The sequence below is a fragment of the Mobula hypostoma genome, chromosome 5, assembly GCF_963921235.1.
Source record: "Mobula hypostoma chromosome 5, sMobHyp1.1, whole genome shotgun sequence".
In the NCBI taxonomy this organism is placed as follows: Eukaryota; Metazoa; Chordata; class Chondrichthyes; order Myliobatiformes; family Myliobatidae; genus Mobula; species Mobula hypostoma.
This window is the reverse complement of record NC_086101.1, coordinates 197,752,120-197,779,484: the sequence shown is the minus strand read 5'-3', so window position 1 is coordinate 197,779,484 and position 27,365 is coordinate 197,752,120. Positions and strand designations below refer to the sequence as shown.

General features: G+C 43.4%; 1 protein-coding gene across 4 annotated transcripts in view; it reads left to right on the top strand.

The window, feature by feature from the left end:
* Nucleotides 1–27,365, top strand: part of LOC134347278 (nipped-B-like protein) — a 518,044-nt gene that overhangs the window by 368,188 nt on the left and 122,491 nt on the right. For all 4 annotated transcript variants that reach the window (XM_063049674.1, XM_063049675.1, XM_063049673.1 and 1 more), the window contains 3 exons: nt 5,558–5,656; nt 15,830–15,883; nt 20,784–20,892. In XM_063049674.1, the coding sequence (XP_062905744.1) occupies nt 5,558–5,656; nt 15,830–15,883; nt 20,784–20,892 (262 nt within the window). The remainder of the gene's footprint in view (nt 1–5,557; nt 5,657–15,829; nt 15,884–20,783; nt 20,893–27,365) is intronic.

The following is a 27,365-nucleotide window of genomic DNA, read 5'->3' as shown; positions in this document are numbered from 1 at the left end:
TCGGTGTAATCAAGAAATTGGTACTTTTTTACATTCTACTTGGTCTTGTTTTAAAATTCAACCCTTTTGGATAAATTTAAGAATCTTATTGGAACAAATTACTGCAACTCAACTTCCACATAACCCTGTATTATTTTTATTAGGTGATATTGAAGGGATAAAACCGAAACTTAAATTGAATAAATATCAGAAAGAATTTATAAAAATTGCATTGGCAGTAGCTAAGAAGACTATAGCAGTTACTTGGAAATCTGTTTCGTATTTAAGTATGGATCGTTGGAATAATGAAATGGCTAGTTCTATTCCACTCGAAAAAATTACTTATAATTTAAGAGATAAATATGTAACATTTTTGAATATTTGGCGCCCTTATTTACAAAAGATAGGATGGCATATTTAAGTGCTCCGATAAAGACTTTGGTCACTTGGGAAAAGTAACAAATAATTATACCAAATTTATTTTGAATCCCATGGAGCATGTGGAAACCTTCCAATACCCAGGCGGTTCTTTTCTTTTTTTTTCTTTTTTTTCTTTTTCTTTCTTTTTAGGTAGGACTATATATGGGGGGGGGGAGGGTTAAGGGGAGGGGGAGGGTAGATTCTATTTTTTCATGTATTCTTTTTGAAAATTCAATAAAAATTATATTACAAAGAAAAAGAACTTAGCCCTGATATCTCCTCTGTACCTACTTCCAAGCAGCTTAAAACTGTGCCCTCTTGTGCTAGCCATTTCAGCCCTGGGAAAAAGCCTCTGACTATCCACACAATCAATGCCTCTGATCATCTTATACACCTCTATCGGTCACCTCTCATCCTCCAAGGAAAAAAGGCTGAGTTCACTCAACCTGTTCTCATAAGGCACGCTCCCCAGTCCAGGCAACATCCTTGTAAATCTCCTCTGTACCCTTTCTATGGTTTCCATATCCTTCCTGTAGTGAAGTGACCAGAACTGAGCACAGTACTCCAAGTGGAGTCTGACCAGGGTCCTGTATAGCTGCAACATTACCTCTCAGCTCCTAAACTCAATCCCACAATTGATGAAGGCCAATACACCGTATGCTTTCTTAACCACAGAGTCGACCTGTGTAGCAGCCTTGAGTGTCCTATGGACTTTTACCCCAAGATCCCTCCGATCCTCCATACTGCCAAGAGTCTTACCATTAATACTATATTCTGTTATTATATTTGACCTACCAAAATGAACCACCTCACATTTATCTGGGTTGAACTCTATCTGCCACTTCTCAACCCATTTTTACATCCTAACAATGTCCTGCCTTAACCTCTGACAGCCCCACACTATCCACAACACCCCCAACCTTTGTGTCATCAGCAAATTTACTAACTCATCACTTCACTTCTTCATCCAGGGCATTTATGAAAATCACAAAGAGCAGGGATTCCCGAGGCACACCACTAGTGACCAATCTCCATGCAGAATATGGCCCGTCTACAACCACTCTTTGCCTTCTGTGGGCAAGCCAGTTCTGAATCCACAAAGCAATGTCCCCTCGGATCCCATGCCTCCCTACTTTCTCAATAAGCCTTGCATGGGGCACCTTGTTAAATGCCTTGCTGAAATCCATATACAATACATCTACTGCTCTACCATCATCAATGCGTTTAGTCATATCCTCAAAAAATTCAATCAGGCTCGTAAGGCATGGCCTGCCTTTCACAAAGCCATGCTGACTATTCCAAATCATGTTATGCTTTTACAAATGTACATAAATCCTGCCTCTCAGGATCTTCTCCATCAACTTATCAACCACTGAAGTAAGACTCACTGGCCTATAATTTCCTGGGCAATCTCTACTCCCTTTCTTGAATAAAGGAACAACATCCGTAACCCACCAATCCTCTGGAACCTCTCCCGTCCCCATTGATGATGCAAAGATCATCGCCAGAGGCTCAGCAATCTCCTTCCTCGCCTCCCACAGTAGCCTGGGCTATATCTCGTCCGGTCTCAGTGACTTATCCAACTTGATGCTTACCAAAAGCTCCTGCACATCCTCTTTCTTAATATCTACATGCTCAAGCTTTTCAGACCACTGTAAGTCGTCCCTACAATCGCCAAGATCCTTTTCCGTTGTGAATACTGAAGCAAAGTACTCACTAAGTACCCTGCTATCTCCTCCAGTTCCATACACACTTTTCCACTGTCACACTTGATTGGTCCTATCCTCTCACGCCTTATCCTCTTGCTCTTAAGATACTTGTAGAATGCCTTGGGGCTTTCCTTAATCCTGTCCGCCAAGGCCTGACCCACCCCTAATTTCTTTCTTGAGCTCCTTTCTGCTTGCCTTATAATCTTCTAGCTCTCTATCATTACCTAGCATTTGAACCTTTTGTAAGCTCTTCTTTTCTTCTTGACTAGATTTACAACAGGCTTTGTACGCTGCAGTTCCTGTACCCTACCATCCTTTCCCTGTCTCATTTGAACGTACCTATGCAGAACTCCACATGAACAAATATCCCCTGAACTTTTGCCACATTTCTTCCGTACATTTCCCTGAGAACGTCTGTTTCCAATTTATTTTAGACAATGCTAAAATATTTCAGACTTAAAGTGTGCAGTTGGAGGATCGCAGACTGATAACAAAAAAGGATTATTCACCTTATTGTGCTGTGCTGGCTCTTTGAAAGACCTATTGAAATCCATCATGGCCTGTTTCCATACTGTATGACTCTATGTTAAAATTGAATCTACTTTCACAATACTTCCAGGAAATGTATAAGGATTTTTTTTATTACTGGCCCAGATTTCCCGTGTTTATATTCCTCGTGTTGCTGACTAGGCCAGAATTTATTTCACATCCGGAATTTTTACTTGAATGGGTTGATAGCTGCTTTCTTAAACATTTGGAATCTATGTAAAGGTATTCCCAGTTTTGATAGAACCTTGTGATGATGAAGAGATGATCATAAATTTCCATATCGGTGTAGTAAACCAGTAACTTGGTGTCTGGCTTGATTTTGAAATGTTGTTTTCCTCAGAGAGCCAAAGTCTGTGCCGTCACACTGGAGGTAGTGGTGAATATCCTCATTGCTATCTGCCTTTGCTGTATAATGTCTCTCGAGATACGGGAAATCGACAGGGCCTTGTTGTAGATCTGTATGCCAGAGCATTTCTGTACAGTGGGACCAGTTTAATAGAGGACCTTTCAGTCATAGCCCACATCCATACTGACATTTTGTTCATTTACATTATCCCATTTGCCCATATTAAGAGCATAACCCTCTATGCCATGTGTATTTAAGTAGCCGTCTAATTGTCTTCTAAAGATGGTGATTATATCTGATTCCACCACCTTTCTCACCCAACCTTAGTGAAAAAAGCCAGCTACATTTACTGTATCTATTAAGACTCCTAATATTACATACCTCTATCAAATCTCCCACACTCCTGTGAATAAAATCTTAACCTATTCAACCTTTCCCAATAACTTAGGTCCTTAAGTCCTGGCAACATCCTTGTAAATTTTCTCTGTACTCCAGCATTAGACAAGGTCCTGCATAGGAGTTTGATCAAGAAGGCTTAGTTACTTGGCATTGGATTTGACATTGGCTTCATGGAAGCCAGAGGCTGATAGTAGAGAGTTGCCTCTGAGTGGAAACCCGTGACTTGTGGTGTGCTGCAGGGATCAGTGTTGGGTCCATTGTTGTTTGTCATCTATATCAATAATGTGGATGATAATATCGCAAACTAGATCAACAAATTTGCAGATGACAGCAAGATTGGGGTATTGTGGACAGCGAGGAAGGCTATCATAACTTGCAGCAGAATCTGGACCAGCTGGAAAAATGCCAGATAGAATTTATTGCAGACAAGTGTGTGGTGTTGCAGTTTGGGAGGACAAACCAGGGTATGGCTTACACAGAGAATGGTAGGGTACTGAGGAGTGGGATAGAACAGCGGGATCTCGAAATAAAAATCCTTAATTCCTTGAAAGTAGCCTCTCAGGTAGATAGTGTAGTAAAAAGAGCTTTCAGTACATTGACCTTCATTAATCAAAGTATTGAGTACAGGAGTTGGGATATTATGCTGAAGTTGTATGAAACATTGGTGAGGCCTATTTTGGAGTATTGCGTACATTATATCATCCTCCTACAGGAAAAATGGCAAAAAGATTGAAAGAGTACGGAAAAAATTTACGAGGATGTTGCCAGGACTGAAGGACCTAATTCATTGGGAAAGGTTGAATAGGTTAGGATTTTATTTACAGGAGTGTGGGAGATTTGATAGAGGTATGTAATAATATCAGTGGTATAGATAGGGTAAATGCAGCTGGCTTTTTCCACTGAGGCTGGGTGAGACTAGAACTAGACGTCATGAGTTAAGAGTGAACGGTGAAGGGAAACATGAGGGGGACCTTCTTCACAGAGGATGCTGAATATGTGAAATGAGCTGCCGGTGCCATTGAATGCGGGGTTGATTTCAACTTTTGAGAGAAATTTGGATAAATACATGGATAGGAGGGGTATGGGGGCACAGGTCGATGGGACTAGGCAGAATTATAGTTTAGCATGGACTAAATGTGCTGAAAGGCCTGTTTCTGTTTTGCAGTGCTCCAACTCTTAAGTACATTTTTGCACCAACTGTGCTCTGTATATCATCCTCTACACCCTAAGAAATTAATGAGGTTAATCTGACATCAGCAAGGGAAAATCTGCAGATGCTGGAAATCCAAGCAACATACATGAAATGCTGAAGGAACTCAGTAGGCCAGTCAGCATCTATGGAAAAAATGTGGTCGCCATTTCAGGCTGAGACCCTTCATCAGGACTGGAGAGAGAAAGATGATGAGTTAGAGTTAGGGTGGGGGAAGAAACACTAGGTGAGAGGTGTAACTGGGGTGGGGGTGGTGAAGCAAAAGACCTGGGAAGTTGATTGGTAAAAGAGGTATAGGGCTGGAGAAGGGGGAATCTGATAGGAAAGGACAGAAGTCCTTGGAAGGAAGAAGAGGAGGAGGGGCACCAGAGGGAGGTGATGGGCAGGTAAAGAGGTAGGAAAGGTAATGGGGAATGGTGAGAGGAGGGGGCATTACTGGCAGTTCGAGAAATCTATGTTCGTGCCATCAGGTTGGAGACTATCCAGAAGGAATATAAGATGTTGCTCCTCCAACCTGAGTGTGGACTCAGCAGAGGAGGCAATGGACTGACATACTGGAATGGGAATGAGAAATAGAATTGAAACTGTTGGCCACTGGGAGATGCTGCTTTTTCTGGCCGATGGATCGTGGGTGCTCAACAAAGCGGTCTCCCAATCTGCGTTGGGTCTCACCCAATCTACAGGAGGCCACACTGGAAGCCCAGATACAGTAGATGACCCCAGTAGACTCACAGGTGAAGTGTTGCCTCCATCACTGATATTCGGTTTCTCCTTCTCTATTTTAACTGCAATCCTCCAGTTCTTCCCCATTTCCAGTTTATCCAGTGGCGTGAATAAAAGGTAGTGAGAGACATAAGCTGTTCTAATTTTGTGCTTGCTGATAGCAGTGACCAGGTGAACTTTATTAAGTGGATGGCAATGTAACTTGAGTTTGTCCCTCTGCAGAAACTGGTCAATGAAACATTCCAGAAACTCTGGTTCACTCCAACGCCTTCTCACGATGCTGAAGGAATGACTCGGAAAATCTTAAATGTCACAGATGTGGTGAGTAAAAGCCTGCTTTCTCTCCCTGTGTAATGTGCTTGCATTATGATGAAACACTTCTGGAAACAGTTACTGCAAATCAGAGGAATGAATTACGCCAGAGAAACCGGTTGTGAACAGGTTGAGCATTCATTACCTCCAACCTGTTCTGTAATTGAAATGAATCATGGACGTGTGGTGGACAGTGAGGAAAGTTATCATAGCATGCACAGTTATTTCAACCAGCTGTAAAAATGGGCTGAAAAATTGCAGATGGAATTTAACGTAGACAAGTGTGAGGTGCTGCACTTTGTAAAGCCAAATCACAGGTATGCATGTTCAGGGCATGGTCGGGCATTGAGGTGTACAGTGGACAAAGGTACCTGGAATTGGTCCACAGTAGATGGCATCTCACTGACTCTTCATTCAACACTGGAATATCTGGACAGCAAAGATGCATACATCAGGATGAACTGCAGCTCAGCATTCAGCACCATCATCCCCTCAAAACTAATCAACAAGAACTTGGCCTCAGTACCTCCTTCTGCGGTGGATCCTCGATTTCCTTACTTACAGACCCCAGTCAATTCAGATTGTCAGCAGCACCTCCACAATCTCCATTAACACAGGTGCACCACAAGGCTGTGTGACTAAGCACAGCTCCGATGCCATATTCAAGTTTGCTGTCACGGGCTGAATCAAAGATGGTGACAAATCAGCATAAAGGAGGGAGATTGAAAATCTGGCAGAGTGGTACCACAACAACAACCTCTTACTCAATGTCAACACGACCAAGGAGCCGATTATTGATTACGGGAGGAGGGAAACAGTGTTTCATGAGCCAAAACTCTTCGGAGGATCAGTGATGGAGAGGGTTAGCAACTTTAAATTCCTTAATTGTTATCATTTCAGAGGACCTGTCCTGGGCCCAGCAATTACAAAGAAAGTATGACAATACTGCTACTTCCTTGGGAGTTTGCAGAGATCCAGCATGATATCTAAAATTCTGACAATCATCTGTAGATGTGTAGTGGAGAGATATTGACCGGCTGCATGACAGCCTGGTATGGAAACACCAATGTCCTTGAATGGAAAATCCTACCAGAAGTATTATTGCCTTGCTGCCACTTAGCCCTGGGAGGAGGAGCTGGCGGGGGAGCTTTGGGGTTCCCACATATAACTGTCATTCATTCTTTGGGGCACTTCTCTGTTTTCGTGGATGTTTTGCGAAGATAAAGCATTTCAGGATGTATATTGTATACATTTCTCCGACATTAAATTGGACCTTTGAAGTAGTGGATACACCCGAGTCCATCTCAGATAAAGCCCTCCCCAACATTGAGCACTTTGTGGCAGGAAATTAGAATCCATCATTTGACCCCCACCACCCAGGTCATGCTTTCTTCTCACTTCTGCCATCAGGAAGGAGGTACAGGAGCCTCAGGTCTCTCGCCACCAGGTTCAGGAACAGTTACTACCTCTCAATCATCAGGCTTTTGGGCGAAAGAGGATAACATCACTTGATTCGTCGTTGAACCCAGTTTGAACTCATCATTGAACTATGGACTCACTTTCACACTCTTTATTTTTCTCTCTTGTATTTGCACATTGTTACTTCTGCATATTGGCAGTTTGTCCACCCTGTTGGGTGTAGTCTTACATTGATTCTATTACGGTTCTTGGATTTACTGACTATGCCCACAAGAAGACGAATCTCAGGGCTGTATATGGTGACATACAGTACTGTGCAAAAGTCTTAGGCACATATATGTAGCTAGGGTGCCTAAGACCCTTGCACAATACTGCAGTAGTTTCATGTATTGCACTGTGCTGTCCCAGAATATAAAATTCATTATGTATGTTAGTGATGATGAACCTGATTCTGATATGATGTGGACTGAGAGGAGGAAGGGAGCAGGGAGGGGGAAGTTATTGTTGGGAAAGGGAGAAGAGGTGAGTTGGATGCACCAGAGCAACATTCCGTAATGATCAATAAACTTAATTGTTTAGAATCAAAGGACCTTGCCTGGTGTCCCAGGGCTGTTTGTGTCTGCACCCGCTTCACTCCCCGACCCTGGTATTCCTTTGCTACCCTTCCTGTGGCACTCCACCCTTGCCATTTCAACATCCTTTGCCCCCGCTAGATTTACAAACACGCTCTCTGCTCCACATTGATAAATACAGTGTGCAAGGGTCTTAGGCACCCTAGCTGTATATATGTGCTGAAGACTTTTTCACTGCACTGTATTTGTACTTTGATAATAAATTTATTCTGAACTTTGAGCAGTACAGTGCAATACATAATAAAAAAATAAAGTATAATAAGAAAATATGTGACCATAAGATGAGAGCAGAATTTCCCAACCTACCTGTGTATTGAAATTCCCTCTAACTTTTGTAATGTTACCCTTTTGGCATACATTTTCCATCTGCGTTTGTAATTTGTAGACTACATCCTTACTACTGTTTGGGAGTCTATAAAACTCACATCAGGATCTTTTTACCCTTGCCATTCCTTAGATATATCCACAATGGTTCAACGCCTTCCGAACCTATGTCACCTCTTTCAAACGATAATTCCATTTTTTTTTACCAACAGAGCAACACCACATCCTCTGTCCTCCCGCCTGTCCTAAGATCCCAGCTGTAATCATCTTTCAGCCATATTTCAGTGATGCCTACAACATCATACATGTCTATCTGAAAATGTGCTACAAGTTCATCTACCTTATTCCATATACTGTGCGAATTCAAATATAACACCTTCAGTCCTGTACGCACCCTTTTTGATTTTGTTTGCTTTTTACATTGCAGTTCATCCCGTTGTCTGCAATTTTTCCCTAACATTAACCTCTCCTTGCTATGAGTCTCACTACACATTGCCTCTGTTTGTAAACCAACTACCTCGTCTTCAGCACTATCACTCCATTTTCCATTCCCCTGCCAAATTAGTTTAAACCTTCCTGAACAAATCTAGTCAACCTAACTGCAGGGATATTGAAACCCCTCTGGTTCAGGTGTAACCCATCCTTTTTGTACAGGTCATACTTCCCCAGAAAAGATCAAAAAGATCCAGAAATCTGAACCCCTACTCCCTGCACCAGTTCCTCAGCCATACAGCTAAATCATCCTGTCCAGTATGGGTGGAAGTCAGGAACAGGAAGGGAGCAGTTACTCTATTGGGGGTATTCTATAGGCCCCCTGGTAGCAGCAGAGATACAGAGGAGCAGATTGGGAGGCAAACTTTGAAAAGGTGCAAAAATAACAGGGTTGTTATCATGGGTGACTTTAACTTCCCTAATGTTGATTGGCACCTGATTAGTTCCAAGGGTTTAGATGGGGCAGAGTTTGTTAAATGTGTCCAGGATGGATTCCTGTCACAGATCAGGGGGAATGCCATTCTAGATCTAGTACAGGTTTCCCCTGCCATCCGAAGGTAGAGCATTCCTATGAAACGGTTTGTAAGCCGGAATTTCGTAAAGCGAAGAAGCAATTACCATTTATTTATATGGGAAAATTTTGTGAGCATTCGCAGACCCAAAAATAACCTACCAAATCATGCCAAATAACACATAAAACCTAAAATAACAGTAACGTAGTAAAAGCAGGAATGATATGATAAATACGCAGCCTATATAAAGTAGAAATACTTTTCCACAATCATTGCCGGCACTGTTCTCCATAGCGAAAATCTCACGCAAGCGCTCTCGGCAGAAAATCTCACACAAGCGCTGTTAGCAAATACACTCTGTACAGTAACTTTTAGGCTATGAAGCTGCCAAATCATACCAAATAACACATAAAAATACACAGCCTTTATAAAGTAGAAATAATTTATATACAGTGTAGTATCACTTAGGGGATCAGGAAGACAGCTTGCCGAGCACACTGATGATGGTGTGTTAGACTGAGTTGTTGGAGGTTGGGGTGGTGCAGTGGCCCCCACCCTCCAGGCAGCGACCCGATACCAATCCGCGAAGCATGCAGGGATACAGCGGTAGCCGGGAGGCACACAGCACATCTTTAAGAAAAAAGCCGAAATAAACAAGTTAATTAATTAGGTGCCTTTCGTAACAGTGAGGTTTCGTAAAGCAAACGTTCGAAAAGCGGGAAACACCTGTACTAGGTAACGAACCGGGTCAGGTCACAGATCTGTCAGTGGGGGCGAGCATCTGGGGGACAGTGACCACTGCTCCCTTGCCTTTAGCATTATCGTGGAAAAGGATAGAATCAGAGAGGACAGGAAAATTTTTAATTGGGGAAGGGCAAATTATGAGGCTATAAAGATAGAACTTGTGGGTGTGAATTGGGATGATGTTTTTGCAGGGAAATGTACTATGGACATGTGGTCGATGTTTAGAGATCTCTTGAGGATGTTAGGGATAAATTTGTCCTGGTGAGGAAGATAAAGAATGGTAGGGTGAAGGAACCATGGGTGACAAGTGAAGTGGAAAATCTAGTCAGATGGAAGAAGGCAGCATACATGAGGTTTAGGAAGCAAGGATCAGATGGGTCTATTGAGGAATATAGGGTAACAAGAAAGGAGCTTAAGAAGGGACTGAGAAGAGCAAGAAGGGGGCATGAGAAGGCCTTGGCGAGTAGGGTAAAGGAAAACCCCAAGGCATTCTTCAATTATGTGAACAACAGAAGGATGACAGGAGTGAAAGTAGGACCGATTAGAGATAAAGGTGGGAAGATGTGCCTGGAGGCTGTGGAAGTGAGCGAGGTCCTCAATGAATGCTTCTCTTCGGTATTCACCAATGAGAGGGAACTTGATGACGATGAGGACAATATGAGTGAGATTGATGTTCTGGAGCATGTTGACATTAAGGGAGAGGAGGTGTTGGAGTTGTTAAAATACATTAGGACGGATAAGTCCCCGGGGCCTGATGGAATATTCCCCAGGCTGCTCCACGAGGCAAGGGAAGAGATTGCTGAGCCTCTGGCTAGGATCCTTATGTCCTCGTTGTCCACGGGAATGGTACCGGAGAATTGGAGGGAGGCGAATGTTGTCCCCGTGTTCAAAAAAGGTAGTAGGGATAGTCCAGGTAATTATAGACCAGTGAGCCTTACGTCTGTGGTGGGAAAGCTGTTGGAAAAGATTCTTAGAGATGGGATCTATGGGCATTTAGAGAATCATGGTCTGATCAGGGACAGTCAGCATGGCTTTGTGAAGGGCAGATCGTGTCCAGCAAGCCTGATAAGAGTTCTTTGAGGAGGTGATCAGGCATATAGATGAGGGTAGTGCAGTGGATGTGATCTATATGGATCTTAGAAGGGCATTTGACAAGGTTCCACATGGTAGGCTTATTAAGAAAGTCAGAAGGCATGGGATCCAGGGAGGTTTGGCCAGGTGGATTCAGAATTGGCTTGCCTGCAGAAGGCAGAGGGTGGTGGTGGAGGGAGTACATTCAGATTGGAGGGTTGTGACTAGTGGTGTCCCACAAGGATCTGTTCTGGGACCTCTACTTTTCGTGATTTTTATTAATGACCTGGATATGGGGTTAGAAGGGTGTGTTGGCAATTTTGCAGATGACACAAAGGTTGGTGGTGTTGTAGATGGTGTAGAGGATTGTCGAAGATTGCAGAGAGACATTGATAGGATGCAGAAGTGGGCTGAGAAGTAGCGGATGGAGTTCAACCCGGAGAAGTGTGAGATGGTACACTTTGGAAGGACAAACTCCAAGGCAGAGTACAAAGTAAATGGCAGGATACCTGGTAGTGTGGAGGAGCAGAGGGATCTGGAGGAACATGTCCACAGATCCCTGAAAGTTGCCTCACAGGTAGATAGGGTAGTTAAGAAAGCTTACGGGGTGTTAGCTTTCATAAGTCGAGGGATAGAGTTTAAGAGTCGCGATGTAATGATGCAGCTTTATAAAACTCTGGTTTGGCCACACTTGGAGTACTGTGTCCAGTTCTGGTCGCCTCACTATAGGAAGGATGTGGAAGCATTGGAAAGGGTACAAAGGAGATTTACCAGGATGCTGCCTGGTTTAGAGAGTATGGATTATGATCAGAGATTAAGGGAGCTAGGGCTTTACTCTTTGGAGAGAAGGGGGATGAGAGGAGAATTGATAGAGGTGTACAAGATATTAAGAGGAATAGATAGTGGATAGCCAACCCCTCTTCCCCAGGGCACCACTGCTCAATACAAGAGGACATGGCTTTAAGGTAAGGGGTGGGAAGTTCAAGGGGGATATTAGAGGAAGGTTTTTTTACTCAGAGAGTGGTTGGTGCGTGGAATGCACTGCCTGAGTCAGTGGTGGAGGCAGATACACTCGTGAAGTTTAAGAGACTACTAGACAGATATATGGAGGAATTTAAGGTGGTGGGTTTTATGGGAGGCAGGGTTTGAGGGTCGGCACAACGTTGTGCGCCGAAGGGCCTGTAATGTGCTGTACTATTCTATGTTCTATGTTTACCATCCCTGGCATTTGGCACAGGCAGCAACCCAGACATTACTACCCTACTAGATTGTAGGGGTGACTTGCAGTGGACTGAGAAGCTTGAGAATGTAGATATTAAGAGAGAGGATGTGCTGGAGCTTTTGGATAAGTCACCGGGACTGGACGGGATGTATCCCAGGCTACTGTGAGAAGCGAGGAAGGAGATTACTGAGCCTCTGGCAATGATCTTTGTATCATTAATGAGGACGGGAGAGGTTCCAGAGGATTTGAAGGTTACGGATGTTGTTCCCTTATTCAAGAAAGGGAGTAGGGATAGCCCAGGAAATTATAGGCCAGTGAGTCTTACTTCAGTGGTTGGTAAGTTGATGGAGAAGATCCTGAGAGGCAGGATTTATGAACATTTGGAGAGGCATAATTTGATTAGGAATAGTCAGTGTGGCTTTGTCAAAGGCAGGTCGTGCCTTACAGGCCTGATTGACTTTTCCGAGGACGTGACTAAACAGATTGATGAAGGAAGAGCAGTAGATGTAGTGTATATGGATTTCAGCAAGGCATTTGATAAAGGTACCCCATGCAAGGCTTATTGAGAAAGTAAGGAGGCATGGGATCCATGGGGACATTGCTTTGTGGATCCAGAACTGACTTGCCCACAGAAGGCAACGAGTGGTTGTAGACGGGTCATATTCTGCATGGAGGTCGGTCACCAGTGGAGTGCCTGAGGGATCTGTTCTCGGGCTCCTACTCTTTGTGATTTTTATAAATGACCTGGTTGAGGAAGTGGAGGGATGGGTTAGTAAATTTCCTGATGACACAAAGGTGTTGTGGATAGTGTGGAGGGCTGTCAGAGATTACAGCGGGACACTGATAGGATGCAAAACTGGGCTGAGAAGTGGCAGATGGAGTTCAACCCAGATAAGTGTGAGGTGGTTCATTTTGGTAGGTCAAATATGATGGCAGAATATAGTATTAATGGTAAGACTCTTAGCAGTGTGGAGGATCAGAGGGGTCTTGGGGTCCGAGTCCATAGGACACTCAAAGCTGCTACACAGGTTGACTGTGGTTAAGAAGGCATGCGGTGCGTTAGCCTTCATCAATCGTGGGATTGAGTTTAAGAGCCGAGAGGTGATGTTGCAGCTATATCGGACCCTGGTCAGACCCCAGTTGGAGTACTTTTCTCAATTCTGGTTGCCTCACTATAGGAAGGATGTGGAAACAACAGAAAGTGTGCAGGGGAGAATTACAAGGATGTTGCCTGGATTGGGGAGCATGCCTTGTGAGAATAGGTTGAGTGAACTCTACCTTTTTTCCTTGGAGCGATGGAGGATGAGAGGTGACCTGACAGAGGTGTATAAGATGATGAGAGGCATTGATTGTGTGGATTGTCAGAGGCTTTTCCCCAGGGCTGAAATGGCTCGTACAAGAGGGCATAGTTTTAAGGTGCTTGGAAGAAAGTACAGAGGAGATGTCAGGGGTAAGTTTTTTATGCAGAGAGTGGTGAGTGTGTGGAATTGGCTGCTGGTGGAGGCAGAAACGATGGGGTCTTTTAAGAGACTCCTGGATGGCTACATGGAGCTTAGAAAAATAGAGGGTTATGGGTAAAGCCTAGGTAGTTCTAAGGTAGGGACATGTTCGGCACAGCTTTGTGGGCCGAAGGGCCTGTCTCGTGCTGTATGTTTTCTATGTTTCTATACCCTGAATATTTTGTTTCTCAGCTTTCTACTTACCTCACTAAAATCTTTTCAGGACCTCCTCAACTTGTCTACCTAAGTCATTGATGCCAGCACGTACCAAGACTTCTGGCTGCTCACCCTCACCCTTGAGAATCCCATGGGCCAGATTTGAGACATCCTTGATCCTGCCACCAGGGAGGCAACATAACATCTGGATATCTATCAATTCCACAGAATCTCATCCTTTTTCCTCCGATATGGAATTTCCTATCAACACTGCAGTGCTCTTCCTCGGTCTGCTCTTCTGAGCCACAGCACCAGACCTGGTGTGAGAGACCTGCTCACTGTGGCTGCCCCCCAGATATTTATAGAATTATATGTATTGGGACCAGTATATTTTGGTCCACTTAAGCAGCTGTCCCAATTAACTGAAGATTCATGAAAATAATTAAAAAGGTATAAAAAGACAAACTACCACTTAACAGAGTAACAAATTATGCATTTAAGTGAACTACAGAAGAAGTTAGAACATAGTCAATACTGCTGTGGTGGTCATCCGTTGTATCAACGATGACAGAAAACTGGTGAGGGAGAGCTTATAATATAGAAAAACCATTGTACTAGAGCAGCTCCATTCTCTTGACCTCGGAAGTCAGGGTCCATTGGTACGAACAGGTGTAAAACTATGTAGTTCTTTTGCCTATAAGTAAGCAAACCCAGCATAGACATCTACTGCTGCTAATGGACTGGTTTCATACAGTGCTATTGAAGATTGCGTCCTCCAAATCTTCATTTTCATTGCAACATTCAAGATGATTGTTGAGACATTGATATTGTTTGCAGTTCCTAACTTGTTGAAGTAGTGAAACTGCTTCATTTTCAGAATTGGCTGTTTCTGGAATACTTGAAACGACAGTAAGCAAAACAGTTCTGAATTGTCTTGCTGCTTATTTCACAGCAAAAGTCAGTAACAAAGTATCATTGATTTTTGAGCAGAAGTGCATGCAAGTGACACTATTTAAAAACTTCATTCTAAGCACAGTGTAGTGTCTAATGACCACACAAGCAGCCCTAGTGTACATGACTGCACAAATTTTTGAAGGTGGCAGGAATTGTGGCCTCTAAGGAGATGCATGGAGCCTTTGACTTTAATTATAGAGATAATGAATAAAAGAAATGCTGGTTACCCTCTGCTGGAATATGGCATTCACTTCTGGAAAAGTGACCAAAGGGATGGGCGACACAGTTCAGGAAGTCACAGAGAGAGCGTGAGGGATATTTGTAGGAATAAACCCAGTGCTGGATGTGGGATTGGTTCACCTTGCAGCAGTGATATTCACAGATTCATGAGAGGGGTTTGAATCAGAATGGTGGTTAAGGAAACAAGCTTAAAGCATTTGGCAAAGAACCCAGAATTGAAAATGATGTGTTATTGTCACAAGTACGGAGATGAAATGCTTTTCTTTAAATGCCACATAGGACATTCCATACATAAATTCATTAAGTTGGTAAAAAAGGAAAGCAGTGCAGAATGGTGTTACAGTTGGAGAGAAAGTACAGCACAGTCAGACAAATAAAATGCAATAGCAACAGTGAGGTTGATTGGGAGGTTAAAAGTTCATCTCTTCTCATATAAGATTTCTGTTCAAAGCATGAAGCAAGTTAGGTAACAGAAGAATGCAAGCTGTTCTTAAACCTGCTGGTACATACTCTCAAACTCTGGTATCTTCTCACCAACAGGAGAGAAGAGAGAATGACCAGGGTTCTTGATAGAGTTGACTGCTTTCCTGAAGCAGCAAGAAATATAGAGAATCAATTGAGGGGAGGCTTGCAATGATAATAGTTTTAGTCGACAGTCGGGAGTGAAGGTTAAATTAACTTCAGATAAGAATATGAAATTGTACAATGCTCTAGGGAAAGAACGAGGTAATGGATCTCATTGGATAATTCTGTCAAGGAGCAGTGCAGGAATTATAGACTAAATGGCCCTGTATATACCTGGATAGACTAATTTCTACCTAAAATGTCAGTAGTTGGAGCTAAAGATTTTGTGTTGCTGCTGATGGCTTCTTCCTTTTGGTGCTTATGTCCATGCTTATCTTTCACCTATTTTGCAGGTTGCTGCTTGCAGGGATACTGGATATGATTGGTTTGAGCAGCTTCTTCAGAACGTAAGTACAATGTAGCCTCTGGTCACCTTTGCCTGAACTTCACCTCCTGAAGCAGTGGATTCAATGGATAGTTAAACACCTCATAACTTGCTAGGGCCTTAGCAGAGAATACTCTCTCATAAGGAGAATTTAAGTGGAAGAGATAGTGAGAGCTTTCTCATGTGACAGAATAAAACTCACTGTAACTAAGGTAGGCTGGATGTGAATTGGAGAGTGTGTCAAGGAATTATTAACAATGAATACTTCGGTATTCACCAATGAGAGGGAAGCTGATGATGGTGAGGACAATATGAGTGAGATTGATGTTCTGGAGCATATTGGCAAGTTTGCAGACGACACAAAGGTTGGTGGTGTTGTGGATAGTGTAGAGGATTGTCGAAGATTGCAGGGAGACATTGATAGGATGCAGAAGTGGGCTGAGAAGTGGCAGATGGAGTTCAACCCGGAGAAGTATGAGGTGGTACACTGGAAGGACAAAGTCCAAGGCAGAGTACAAAGTAAATGGCAGGATATTTGGTAGTGTGGAGGAGCAGAGGGATCTGGGGGTACATGTCCATAGATTCCTGATAGTTGCCTCACAGGTAGATAGGGTAGTTAAGAAAGCTTATGGGGTGTTAGCTTTCGTAAGTCGAGGGATAGAGTTTAAGGGTCGCGATGTAATGATGCAGCTCTATAAAACTCTGGTTAGGCCACACTTGCAGTACTGCGTCCATTTCTGGTCGCCTCACTATAGGAAGGATGTGGAAGCATTGGAAAGGGTACAGAGGAGATTTACCAGGATGCTGCCTGGTTTAGAGAGTATGCATTATGATCAGGGATTAAGGGAGAAGGAGGATGAGAGGAGACATGATAGAGGTATACAAGACATTAAGAGGAATAGATAGAGTGGATAGCCAGCGCCTCTTCCCCAGGGCACCACTGCTCAATACAAGAGGACATGGATGTAAGGTAAGGGGTGGGAAGTTCAAGGGGGATCTTAGAGGAAGGGCCTGTACTGTGCTCTGCAATTCTATGTTCTATGGTCTATAATTAATATCTTATCTTGATAAAGTCATTTATAATTTTGAAAATCTATTCTTTTTCTGCTTTAAACCCACATACCGAGTAACAACAACTTCTAATTATCTCTCACTTTGCATCTCTTGGGATTGAGGATGACTTCCTTCCTCTCTTGTCCTTTGGGTTTTGAGGTGGCTCATTAGGCTACTATGGGGCCCTCAAACTGCCACAGATGAGGGAGAGATGCATGAGAGGACAGCGAGTTAGGTTGGGAGGTGGTGCCTGCACTAATGTGTGCTTCCGAAACAGTGATTTACAATTCTCAGTGCCACTCCAAGTGCTGTTCCACCATTTCTGTTGAGGGATGTTATATTTCTTGAAGGAGGCAATCATTTTGACCTTCCCAACATAATGTAAGTAGGACCTCAAAGCAAGAATGTTAAGAACTTAAGAAAGTGGGAGATTAGTAGTAGACCACTTGGCTCCTCATTCTTGCCACATGATTCAATATGACCATGGTTTTATCTCCTGTATCACTCCCCATTAGCCCTCAATTCCCTGTTCTTTCAAAAAGTACCATGCTGATCCAGTCTTTTCAATTTCTGTTGCGGGGGGGGGGTGGGGAGAGAATTTCAGAAATTCACTGCCGTGTGCAAAAGTAAGTTCCTGAACACCTCACTAATCTTGTAACTATAAACCCCTTCATTCAAAGTTCTCCAATTTTTAGAAACATTTTAACTTCCATAATAAATACTTTACTTCAATGTTCACCAGAGAGAAGAACCTTGATGTGACCATAGCATGGAACAGGGTAATGTGCTACAACATTTCAAGGTTAGACTCGTTAGTTAGGGGGACACGATTCTGTGGCCACGAAAGGGAAGTCAGGATGGTGTGTTGCCTCCCGGGTGTAGTGTCCAGGATGTCTCGGAGTGGCTGCAGAAGGTTCTCAAAAGGGAGGGTGAGCAGGCAGAGTAGTGATGCACAGTGGCACCAATGACATAGGTAGAAAGGAGGAAGAGGTCCTAGGGAGCTGAAGAACAGGACCTCCAAGGTAGGATTACACCCAATTCCACAAATTAGTCAAAGGCAGGAATAAGATGATTGTACGGATGAGTGAGTGGCTGAGGAGGTGGTGCAGGGGGAAAGTTTTCAGGTTTCTCAATCATTGGCATCTCTTTTGGGGAAGCTACGACCTCTACAAAAAGGACAGTTTATACCTGAACCCGAGGACGATCAATATCCTTGCTGGAGCTGTTGGGGCGTGTTTAAACTAAGTTGGCAGGGGTATGAGAATTGGAGTGATAGGACTAAAATTGGGGCAGTTGGTATACAAGTTGCTTCAGTGTATAGTGAGAGTGTGAGGATGGATAGGTAGATGACAAGGCAAAATTGCGTACAGTGGGATGAGGTGAAATGTAACATTGGGAAAAATCAAAATGGATGATGAATACAGGATTGCAGTTATATTTGAATGCAAGTAGTTTACAGAATAAGGTAGATGATATTGTAGCGCAGTTATAGATTGACAGGTATGAAGTTGTAGGAATCACTGTCTCATGGCTGAAAGAAATTCATTGTTGGGAGCTTAGCATTCAAGAATACATATATTGAAAGGACAGGCAAGTAGGCTGGAGGGGGTGGGGTGTTTCTGTTGGTTAAAAAGAAATGAAATCAAATTCTTAGAAAGAGGTCTCTTAGGATTGGAAGATGTAGAATCCTTGTGGGTAGAATTAAGAAATTACAAGGTGAAAGGACCCTCATGGGAGTTATATACCAGACCCCGATCAGTAGACAGATGTGGGATATAAATTTCAACTGGAAGTAGTAAAGGTGTGTGATAAGGGCAATGTTACTATAGTCATACGCAGGTGGATTGGGAAACTCAGGTTGGTGCTGGATCCCAAGAGGGAATTTGTAGAATTACTGCGAAATGGCTTTTTAGAGCAGCATGGGTTTGAGCCCACTAGGGGAACGGCCATTCAGGATTGGGTGCTGTGTAATGAACTGGATTTGATTAGGGAGCTTAAGGGAAAGAAAAATTTGGGAGGCAGTGATCATAATATGATAGAATTCACCCTACAGTTTGAGAGGGAGAAGATGAAGTCAGATGAATCACTTTTACAATGGAGTAAAGGGAATTACAGAGACATGAGAGAGGAGCTGGCCAAAGTTGATTGGAAGGGGACACGAGCAGGGATGATGGCAGAACAGCAACGAGTAGAGTTTCAGGCATTTGATAAGGTGCCGCACATGAGGCTGCTTAACAAGATAAAATCCTGTGGTGTTGCAGGAAGGATACTGGCATGGATAGCGGAATGGCTGGCTGACAGGCAGGAGGCAGTGAGTGAGAATAAAAGGGGCCTTTTCTCGTTGGCTGCCGGTGACTAGTGGTGTTCCTCAGGGGGTCAGTATTGAGACCACTACTTTTCATATTATTTGTCAGTGGTTTAGATAATGGAATCGATGGCTTTGTGGCAAAGTTTGCGGATGATATGAACATAGGTGGAGTGGTAGGTAGAGCTGAGGAAGCAATCCAATTGCAGCAGGACCAGACAAATTGGAAAAACGGGCAAAAAAGTGGCAGATGGGATACAGTGTTGGGAAATGTATGATAATGCATTTTGGTAAAAGGAACAATAGTGTTGACTATTATCTAAATGGGGAGAAGGTTCAAACATCAGAGGTGCAGAGGGACTTGGGAGTCTTTGTGCAAGACTCCCGGAAGGTTAATTCATAGGTTGAGTCTGTGGTAAAGAAGGCACATGCAATGTTGGCACTTATTTCAAGAGGAACAGGATGTAAAAGCAAGGAGATAATGCTGAGTCTTTATAAGACACTACTCAGGCCACAGTCAGAGTATTGTCAGCAGGATTTATGAGCATTTGGAGAAGCTTAGTTTGATTATGGATCATCAATATAAAGGCCAGGTTGTGCATAATGAGCGTATGAGCGTAATTGAGTTCAAGGTGACAAACCAAATTGAAGGTAGAGTGGTGAATATAGCATACAGGGATTTTAGTAAGACATTTGACAAGGTACCCCATGGTAGGCCCATTCAGAAGGTCATGAGGCATGGATCCTTAGAAACTTGGTTGTATATGTTCAAAATTGGTTTGCCCATAGAATGCCTTTTATCAGATCTCCCCTTAGCCTCAACTGCTCCAGAGAAAACAACCCAGGTTTGTCCAGCCTTTCATTATAGCACATGCCTTCTAATGCAGGCAACATCCTGGTAAACCTCCTCTTCATCCTCTCCAAAGCCCCAACATCCTTCCTACAATGGGGTGACCAGAATTGAATGTAATACTCCAGATACAGCCTAACTAGATCTGCAACTGATCTATATCCCATTGTATTCTTTGCCAGTCTTCTACCCTATCCACTATGCCACCAATTTTCGTATTATCCACAAACTTACTAACCCATCTACATTTTCATCCAAGTTATTTATATACATCACAAACAGTACGTTGCGAAGGCAAATAACCAGCTACAGTGTGTTTTTGGACCATGTATTTAGAGTTGTAGAGTACTACAGCACAGAAACGGGCCCTCTGGCCCACTTAGTCCATACCAAACTGTTAATCTACCTTTGTCCCATTAACCCGCACAATAACCTTACATACCCTTTCCCAAACTTCTTTTAAATGTTAAAATTGAACCTGTATCCACCATTTCCACTGACAGCTTATTCAGCACTCTCACCAATTTGAATGAGGAAGCTCTCCAACAGGTTCCCTTTAAATATTTTACCTTTCACCCTTAACCTATGTCCTCTAGTTCTAGGAAAAACCTGCTTGTGTTTACCTTATCTATACCCCAGTATTTACGTGCATTGAAATTTGGGTGGGCTTTGGATAGTGAAGTACACTAAACACATTTTGCTTCATGCTTTCAGCTGTTGAAGACTGAGGAAGATGCCTCATACAAGCCTGTGAAGAAAGCCTGTATCCAGATAGTGGATAATCTAGTCGAACACATTCTGAAATATGAGGAGTCATTAGCAGGTAACTTTTGTGGGAGGGAAGGGTTAGATTGATCTTGGAGAAGGTTAAAAGGTCATTAGAACATCGTGGACATATGTGCTGTACTGTTCTATGTTCTGTTGTAAATTTTAGAATATAGAATGGTACAGCACAGGAATAGGCCATTTGGTGCACAATATTGTGCCAAACCAGCTAAAAGGCAAATCAAAAACATTTAAACATTAATCACTCCTACCTGCTCAATCTCCATATTCCTCCATCTTCCTGTCATCCATGTGTATATCCATTTGTCTGTTAAAAGCCCCTAATGTATTCAGCTCTACCACTATACCAGGCTGTGCATTCCAGGCATCTATGAGAGTAAAAAAAACTTGTCCTTCACATCCCCCTTGAACCTACCACCTTTCACCTTCAATGCATGCCCTTTGGTATTAGACATTTCAACCCTGGGGAACTAATATTTCCTGTCTACTTTATCTATGCCTCTCATAATCTTATAATCCTCCATCAGATCTCCCATCAGCCTCTGGCACTCCAGAGAAAACAACCTAAGTTTATACAGCCTCTCATAAAAGCACATGGCTTTGAACCAGGCAGCATCCCAGTGAACCTCTTCTACACTCTCTCCAAAGCCTCAGCATTCTCCCTATAGTGAGGCACCAGAACTGTATGCAATACTCCAGATGTAGCCTAAAGTTGCGACATAACCTCTTGACTTTTAAACTCAATGGCTGGACTAATGAAAATGAGCATTCCATTAGCCTTCTTAACTACGTTATAGACCTGTGTAGCCACTTTCAAGAAACTAGAAAGGATCTTGCCCTTAACAGTGTACTGTCTTATTACATTTGTCATACTAAGGTACAACACCTCACATTTATCTGGGTTAAACTCCATCTGCCTTTTCTTTGTCCATGTCTGCAACTAATCTTTATCGTGCTGTATTTTTTTCCAATCTTCTACATTATCCACAACTCCCAGTCTTGATATCATCCGCAAACTTTTTAACCCATCCATCCACATTTTCATTCAGGTCATTTATATACAGAAGAAAAAGTTTGAACCCTTTGCAATTACCTGGCTTTCTGCATTAATTACTCATAAAATGTAGTCTGATCTTCATCTGAGTCACAATAATAGACAAACACGATCTGTTTAAACTAATTACACACAAACAATTGTACTTTTCATGTCTTTATTGAGCATTGTTTAATCATTCACAGTCCAGGCTGGGGATAAGTACGTGAACCTTTGCATTTAATAACTGGTAGAGCCTCCTTTAGTAGCAATAATCTCCACCAAATGTTTCCTATAGCTGCTGATCAGACTTGCACAACGACGAGGAGGAATTTTAGACTATTCCTCCATACAAAACTGTTTCAGATCATCAATATTTCTGGGATACCTTGCATGAACAGTCCTTTTAACCAATTTCCCCTGGGATCAATAAAGTATGACTATGACTATGACTTTCACATCATGCCATAGTATCTCAATTGGGTTAAGGTCTGGACTCTGACTTGGCCATTCCAAAACACAAATATTCTTATTTTTAATGCATTCTGTTGTTGATTTACTCTTATTTTTCAGATCATTGTCACTGCTACCCTGACATTCTCCTGTAAAATATCTTGACAAAATTTTGAATACGTTGTTGTGGGACATCCTGGTGGTGTTTTGCAAACTTGAGACATGCAGCAATATTTTTTTCTTGGAGAGCACTGATTTTCTCCGCAGTGTCCTTCCATGGAAAGAGACTTTAGCAAGCTCTGGAGATTTCTGCTGTGGCCCTTGTGTTTTTTTTTTCTCACCAACCTTCAGCATTGCACGTTGTGCTCATGTTCGCAGGGTGCCCACTCCTAGAGGGAGTAGCAACAGTACTGAATTTCCACCATTTCTGGTCATTTTCTCTTACTGTGGACTGATGAACTCTCAAGTCTTTAGAAATGCTTTTGTAGCCTTTTCAAGTTTGATGCACTTCTACAATCCAATAGGTACATTTAATGTCAGAGAAATGTATACATCCTGAAATTCTTTTTCTTCGTAGACATCCACAAAAACAGAGGAGTGCCCCAAAGAATGAATGAAGGACAGTTAAAACTTTAGAACCCTCCATCAGAAAGGCATCAGCAGCCTCCACTGAGCACTCAAACTTGCAGCAATGCATCAATAAAACCACAGGCTTGCAGTACTCCAAAACCTACTTGTTCACCCGATAATTCGACATACCACAGGTGTTCTCATTCGTTTTCGTTCTCTCTCTCTCTCCTTTCTCTCTCTCTCTTTCATTTCACAGCGAGAGAGGAGACATAACGAACAACTTGCTGATTTACGACGTTAAAAAGTTGCATCACTTTTTCTGAGCTCTGCGCCCAGAAAGCCCCAAAAACGCATGGCTCTCTGGACACACAACCACCAGCAGCTAACTCGCTGCTTCCGATGTTCTGTGTTCTCCCACGATACTTCAGTTAGGGACACCGGCCTAGAATCAGCACACTCCCAGAGCCACAGAATCCCAGAACACTGAAGGCACGCTCCTCTTCTAGGCCGTGTCCTTGGGTTATAAAAAAGCAGCCGGTCATAGAAACATAGAAAATAGGTGCAGGAGTAGGCCATTCGGCCCTTCGAGCCTGCACCGCCATTTATTATGATCATGGCTGATCATCCAACTCAGAACCCTGCACCAGCCTTCCCTCCATACCCCCTGATCCCCGTAGCCACAAGGGCCATATCTCACTCCCTCTTAAATATAGCCAATGAACTGGCCTCAACTGTTTCCTGTGGCAGAGAATTCCACAGATTCACCACTCTCTGTGTGAAGAAGTTTTTCCTAATCTCGGTCCTAAAAGGCTTCCCCTTTATCCTCAAACTGTGACCCCTCGTTCTAGGCTTCCCCAACATCGGGAACAATCTTCCTGCATCTAGCCTGTCCAATCCCTTTAGGATTTTATACGTTTCAATCAGATCCCCCCTCAATCTTCTAAATTCCAACGAGTACAAGCCCAGTTCATCCAGTCTTTCTTCATATGAAAGTCCTGCCATCCCAGGAATCAATCTGGTGAACCTTCTTTGTACTCCCTCTATGGCAAGGATGTCTTTCCTCAGATTAGGGGACCAAAACTGCACACAATACTCCAGGTGTGGTCTCACCAAGGCCTTGTACAACTGCAGTAGTACCTCCCTGCTCCTGTACTCGAATCCTCTCGCTATAAATGCCAGCACACCATTCGCCTTTTTCACCGCCTGCTGTACCTGCATGCCCACTTTCAATGACTGGTGTATAATGACACCCAGGTCTCATTGCACCTCCCCTTTTCCTAATCGGCCACCATTCAGATAATAATCTGTTTTCCTATTTTTGCCACCAAAGTGGATAACTTCACATTTATCCACATTAAATTGCATCTGCCATGAATTTGCCCACTCACCCAACCTATCCAAGTCATCCTGCATCCTCTTAGCATCCTCCTCACAGCTAACACTGCCGCCCAGCTTCGTGTCATCCGCAAACTTGGAGATGCTGCATTCAATTCCCTCATGCAAGTCATTAATATATATTGTAAACAACTGGGGTCCCAGCACTGAGCCTTGCGGTACCCCACTAGTCACTGCCTACCATTCTGAAAAGGTCCCGTTTATTCCCACTCTTTGCTTCCTGTCTGCTAACCAATTCTCTATCCACATCAATACCTTACCCCCAATACCGAGTGCTTTAAGTTTGCACACTAATCTCCTGTGTGGGACCTTGTCAAAAGCCTTTTGAAAATCCAAATATACCACATCCACCGGTTCTCCCCTATCCACTCTACTAGTTACATCCTCAAAAAATTCTATGAGATTCGTCAGACATGATTTTCCTCTCACAAATCCATGCTGACTTTGTCCGATGATTTCACCGCTTTCCAAATGTGCTGTTATCACATCTTTGATAACTGACTCCAGCAGTTTCCCCACCACCGACGTTAGGCTAACCGGTCTGTAATTCCCCGGTTTCTCTCTCCCTTTTTTAAAAAGTGGGGTTACATTAGCCACCCTCCAATCCTCAGGAACTAGTCCAGAATCTAACGAGTTTTGAAAAATTATCACTAATGCATCCACTATTTCTTGGGCTACTTCCTTAAGCACTGGGATGCAGACCATCTGGCCCTGGGAATTTATCTGCCTTTAATCCCTTCAATTTACCCAACACCACTTCCCTACTAACATGTGTTTCGCTCAGTTCCTCCATCTCACTGGACCCTCTGTCCCCTACTATTTCTGGAAGATTATTTATGTCCTCCTTAGTGAAGACAGAACCAAAGTAATTGTTCAATTGGTCTGCCATGTCCTTGCTCCCCATAATCAATTCACCTGTTTCTGTCTGTAGGGGACCTACATTTGTCTTTACCAGTCTTTTCCTTTTTACATATCTATAAAGGCTTTTACAGTCAGTCTTTATGTTCCCTGCCAGTTTTCTCTCATAATCTTTTTTCCCCTTCCTAATCAAGCCCTTTGTCCTCCTCTGCTGAACTCTGAATTTCTCCCAGTCCTCAGGTGAGCCACTTTTTCTGGCTAATTTGTATGCTTCTTCTTTGGAATTGATACTATCCCTAATTTCTCTTGTCAGCCACGGGTGCACTACCTTCCTTGATTTATTCTTTTGCCAACTGGGGTGAACAATTGTTGTAGTTCATCCATGCAATCCTTAAATGCTTGCCATTGCATATCCACCGTCAATCCTTTAAGTGTCATTTGCCAGTCTATCTTAGCTAATTCACGTCTCATACCTTCAAAGTTACCCCTCTTTAAGTTCAGAACCTTTGTTTCTGAATTAACTATGTCACTCTCCATCTTAATGAAGAATTCCACCATATTATGGTCACTCTTACCCAAGGGGCCTCTCACGACAAGATTGCTAATTAACCCTTCCTCATTGCTCAAAACCCATTCTAGAATAGCCTGCTGTCTAGTTGGTTCCTCGACATGTTGGTTTAAAAAACCATCCCGCATACATTCCAAGAAATCCTCTTTCTCAGCACCTTTACCAATTTGGTTCACCCAATCTACATGTAGATTGAAGTCACCCATTATAACTGCTGTTCCTTTATTGCACACATTTCTAATTTCCTCTTTAATACCATCTCCGATCTCACTACTACTGTTAGGTGGCCTGTACACAACTCCCACCAGTGTTTTCTGCCCCTTAGTGTTATGCAGCTCTACCCATATCGATTCCACATCTTCCCGGCTTATGTCCTTCCTTTCTATTGCGTTAATCTCATCTTTAACCAGCAATGCCACCCCACCTCCTTTTCTTTCATGTCTATCCCTCCTGAATATTGAATATCCCTGAACGTTGAGCTCCCATCCTTGGTCACCCTGGAGCCATGTCTCTGTGATCCCAACTATATCATAATCATTAATAACAATCTGCACTTTCAATTCATCCACCTTGTTACGAATGCTCCTTGCATTGACACACAAAGCCTTCAGGCGCTCTTTTACAACTCTCTTAGCCCTTATACAATTATGTTGAAAAGTGGCCCTTTTTGACGCTTGCTCTGGATTTGTCGGCCTGCCACTTTTACTTTTCTCCTTACTACTTTTTGCTTCTACCCTCACTTTACACCCCTCTGTCTCTCTGCACTGGTTCCCATCCCCCTGTTGTGAACTAACCTCCTCTCGCCTAGCCTCTTTAATTTGATTCCCACCCCCCCAACCATTCTCGTTTAAAGTCACCTCAGTAGCCCTCGCTAATCTCCCTGCCAGGATATTGGTCCCCCTAGGATTCAAGTGTAACCCATCCTTTTTGTACAGGTCACGCCTGCGCCAAAAGAGGTCCCAATGATCCAAAAACTTGAATCCCTGCCTCCTGCTCCAATCCCTCAGCCACGCATTTATCCTCCACTCCTACTCTCACTGTCGCGTGGTACAGGCAGTAATCCCGAGATTACTACCTTTGCAGTCCTTTTTCTCAACTCCCTTCCTAGCTCCCTATATTCTCCTTTCAGGACCTCTTCCCTTTTCCCACCTATGTCATTGGTACCTATATGTACCACGACCTCTGGCTCCTCACCCTCCCACTTCAGGATATCTTGAACACGATCAGAAATATCCCGGACCCTGGCACCAGGGAGGCAAACTACCATCCGGGTCTCTGGACTGCGTCCACAGAATCGCCTATCTGACCCCCTTACTATCGAGTCCCCTATCACAACTGCCCTCCTCTTCCTTTCCCTACCCTTCTGAGCTACAGGGCGGACTCTGTGCCGGAGGCACGGCCACTGTCGCTTCCCCCAGGTAAACTGTCCCCCCCAACAGTACTCAAACAGGAGTACCTATTGTTAAGGGGCACAGCCACTGGGGTACTCTCTATTACCTGACTCTTCCCCTTCCCCCTCCTAACCGTGACCCACTTGTCTGCCTCCCGTGGCCCCGGTGTGACCACCTGCCTATAACTCCTCTCTATCAACTCCTCACTCTCCCTGACCAGACGAAGGTCATCGAGCTGCAGC